General features: G+C 38.2%; 1 protein-coding gene across 1 annotated transcript; it reads right to left on the bottom strand.

The window, feature by feature from the left end:
• Positions 1-354: 354 nt before the first annotated feature.
• LOC135223947 (uncharacterized) lies at positions 355-3,500 on the bottom strand. The gene is made up of 4 exons (XM_064262868.1): positions 3,463-3,500; positions 2,682-3,284; positions 1,680-1,770; positions 355-1,296 (listed from the first exon to the last, which is right to left on the bottom strand). The coding sequence occupies exons 1-4, from the start codon at positions 3,498-3,500 to the stop codon at positions 355-357; spliced, it is 1,674 nt and encodes a 557-aa protein (XP_064118938.1).
• Between the last annotated feature and the right edge of the window lie 502 nt (positions 3,501-4,002).

The following is a 4,002-nucleotide window of genomic DNA, read 5'->3' as shown; positions in this document are numbered from 1 at the left end:
CAACGGTAATTAAATAACATCTTAATCAACACACGAGGCATACAATGACAGTGTCCTACCCTCCTTCACTTATGATTAAGCAAACATACATAAGAGTTTTCTCCCAGTTTCGCATTTAGGTCTTCATACGTCATCTTCATTATGTTGTGGACCTTTATATGTTGCTGCCCAAATACTCCAACTCCCTCTTTTCACTGCCTTAAGCCCTAAATGGTCCAAGTGTTCCAGTGCTTAGCTAGACAGCCTAAATTCCATAACCGTAAATGTCCAGGTTATATCACATGACGTGTAAACAAAATATACAGGAAAAAACTTCCTTAGAATCATATCCATGAATCACCCGAACATGCCATTTTATTCACTGTAGACTTTGAACAGACATTTAATTTTCTCAACAAGAGCTAACGCCGTCTGGTCTGTTACTGAATCTGTGGCATAACTGAGAGTGCTTACCACTTTTCCCCTAAAAGTGAACATTTGATGATAAAATGGATACTTGGAAAGGTGTATTTGGTAGTAACCAGACGCATTTGTAAAAATTACTTCTTCATTGTTGCCAAGGTCTCCCAAATCCCCTACGTTATTGCACTGAATATCAAGTGTCATTTCGGCCTTAGACTTGTAGAAATCCTCAGGTGTTGTGTAAGGCAAATGTAATTGACGAACAACTTCTTGCTTGATTATGGACTTATCTTTGAGGAGCTCTTGGTTCAGCAATTGAATTTTAGTGCAATCGTTCCAGAATTTATCCCTGACATTTCCAAAAGTTATTCCTCTTTCCTTGCACCTCCCAATAATTTTCTTGACAGAAGTTTCATCCAATTCTGTTATGATATGTCGGGTATTAGGTGTTTCTCCCGTCGGAGGTGGAAAAGCTTCGAAAAGGAGTGGCTTCTTCTTTGCTCTTGAAACCTCATTTGTCACGCGTGTCAGTTCCTCAGGATCTTGTAGAAGTTCTTGTGCACATTGCTCGTACATACGCAAAAACTCTTCATTGGAAATGAACTCACCTAATGAAGAGTCATCTTCGTAATCTTTACCTTCTATGAGAGTGCGAAGGATATCTAGTAGATGGCTCGCAAACAATGCATGCGTAAATCCATCAGTAACTGCATGGTGTGGACATTTTAGTAAATAATACTGGTAAGGGTACTTCTTCTTCAAGTTGGGAATCATGCAAGGGTCATTGTTGTCAGCTGGAATCAGTTCGAACCTGTCCATTGGACCATTCACTTCATCAAAAGGTCGAAAAATCTCATCCATTGCCTGAAACATTGGTGTTCCCTTCTCACGCACCTGCCAAATAACCAGAAACGAAAAAGATTTATTTAAGTGCTTATACTTTTTGGTACTGATAATGGTAAAGGGCTTAGAAGATGCTAAAATTAAATGTATTGCCGTGGTTTTAATCATAAAAGGATTGATCAAAACTTTGAGGTTCCTTGCTCATGTATATGCTGAATGATTTGCGGTTACAAAGCTTTGTCTAATTGCCTGATTTTTTTGTTTTATAATGGAAGTAATAACAAATGATAAAGGTAAGTAATGGATCATTACAGGTATAGAATTATTTTCCTCCAACTAGGAAGTCACTGAAAATTCTGACACCCTTATTGTTATTTGGAAGACTACATATACATAAAATTCACTCTGGTGCAAAAAAAGAAAAAAAAACTTACCTTAAAATCAAGTTCAGCATCATCATCAGGCTTGAAAAACCAAAGTTCACCATCTCGTTTTCTAATTGTGAGTTGAAAATTAGGCAATTTCCTATAAATTTTAAGTAAATTATAAAAATAGTGTATATTAGTAAGGCAAAAGTAACTGAGAATAAGATATATTTAAGATGAGATCATTTTGATTAATAGAGTTTTTAGCATTTTTAAATCAAACAGTAGAATTATACAATTGATAATGACGAAGTGATAGAATAAACAGTTGTGATGAGTTAAGACTTTGATTACTGGTGATGGAAAATGTGAATCGGTACTAAACGATAATGTGAAAATGTTCAAAATCAAGCTATTTCAAGGAACTGAGATTCTATTCATAGCCAAACATCACTGATGTTTTACAACATATAATGACATTTAACCTTTTCAGCATGGCAATGCTGGTGCAAATTCACCCCAATATGTGCAGCAGATATGTAGAAAAATTCTTCAGTTTGTAATAAAGGCAAGAAACTTGGCACAAGTCTCATTTTGATATCCTCCTTTGAAAAATATGATTGCCCACGTAAACTTTCAATATGGTTGACAATTTTTAAGATGGCCGCTAGTTGTTTTGATTCCTGACTGACTATATCATTGTTGAAAAAAAAAAATCAATAATTATTTGAATAATGTCTTCCCGAGTAGAAGAGGTAATTGAAGATATCACCAGAGCTCCTATTACTATATTTACCATCTTGATAAAAGATGGCATAAAAAATGGCCTCCATGAAACATTTTGCTTGATTGCTCGGCTACTAAGAAAGAAACATGAATTTTGTATGTATGCCTACATTTATGAGGTCAGAAAACCTGTTTCTGGCATTTGTATTGGGCTAGAAAAGTATACAAGCACATGACTATAATGGAGTAGGATATAAGTGTCTTATCTATGCTCGAGCACTGTCTCCTTTAGTGTGACGAAATTCTCATTCAGATGTAGCTGAAGCATCATTCGTAATATTACACCTCACATTTGCAGCTACACTAACTTGTGCATGTAAGCTCAAGTCTGTATCATTTGCACCTGCCATGGTAAAAAGACTTGCAGCACATTTTTTATTTTGTTCACATCTCTTTACAATGAGGGAGTTGGATGTCCAGAAGACTTTCCAGTCTTTGCTAATCTTTTCCCAGCTGCAGTCAGCTGGACTCTGATTCTGGCTGGCGCATAATTGCCTGAGCCCAATTGTAGTCCAAGAAGACCTGAGACTGGCTTTTGCCCTACACCACTTGGTGGTGATGGGTTTTAGGACTTGAAGGAAGCAGGTGGGGCCGGGGGATATTTGTGAAAGGGAGTCAGGTAGCTCAGGTACAAATTTTACACTCTCTGGCCCAAACTGTACTGGCTGACGCTCTAACCCACGGTTGTCTTTGGCAGGGTGCTGGAAAACTGAAATGCTCGTCCTATGGAAAGAGGTAGTAGCAATAGCTGCTGAAGGGTTGTGATCGATGTTGTCCATGACCACAGCAGTAAACAACCAATTTCCCAAAACAGGTGCAAAGACTACACTCTCTTCCGCAGACTTGGTGACAGCAGCATCTCCCAGTTGGGCTAACATCTCCAGCACCCTGTCATAGGAAATGTTCATGCCATGATCATAAAGCATTTCTACCAATTTTCTCTTCCGGGTTTTGGCATAGATAGCTATGCCCATGCATACTGAAAAGTTCCACTATCCTTCTGTTTTGAAAAGCAGTTGTACTTTGAAGCTGAGCATTAGCCAAGTCTGACTTTGATGAGCCAAACCTTAGCTGTGACTTCAAGTGTGCTCCATGTTCGACCATACTCGTGAACTAGAGCAAACTTTGAGGCATAGCATCCTTTACCAAAGGTGCTGTCGAACCTGGACTGATGATCTAGAATATCCTTGAACAGTATCTTTTTTGCTTAAGCAATCACATATCCCAGTTATATAAACATATCCCTATTATATCTACCTCGGGCAACTGACTACTCAGATAGTACACTCTGAGTAGTCAGCTGCCTAAGATAAGGCTAAAGCTACATTTTCTGCAAGGCTAGTAGCACACTTCTTCCTTTCCTGTGTGCTCCTAATTCAGGAATTTCTCATAACAAATTATCCTTTAATCCTGTTGTATTTACAGTAGGTGAGGCAATTATCAGTTGTTCCAGGCTGCTGGTGTAATTAGGATATGTCTGCAAGAGGAAATATGGCAAGACCATCCGAACTCAGGCTGGTTTCAATGATATAATTAATCAGCTCTGCTAGGACCAGTGGATATACATCTGATTCTTCATTCAAGATGGCATTTCAGCTCTTGTGCA

Source organism: Macrobrachium nipponense, chromosome 10 (genome assembly GCF_015104395.2).
Source record: "Macrobrachium nipponense isolate FS-2020 chromosome 10, ASM1510439v2, whole genome shotgun sequence".
NCBI classification, from domain to species: Eukaryota; Metazoa; Arthropoda; class Malacostraca; order Decapoda; family Palaemonidae; genus Macrobrachium; species Macrobrachium nipponense.
Note: the sequence above shows the minus strand (reverse complement) of the source record. Positions and strands in the feature narration are given on the sequence as shown.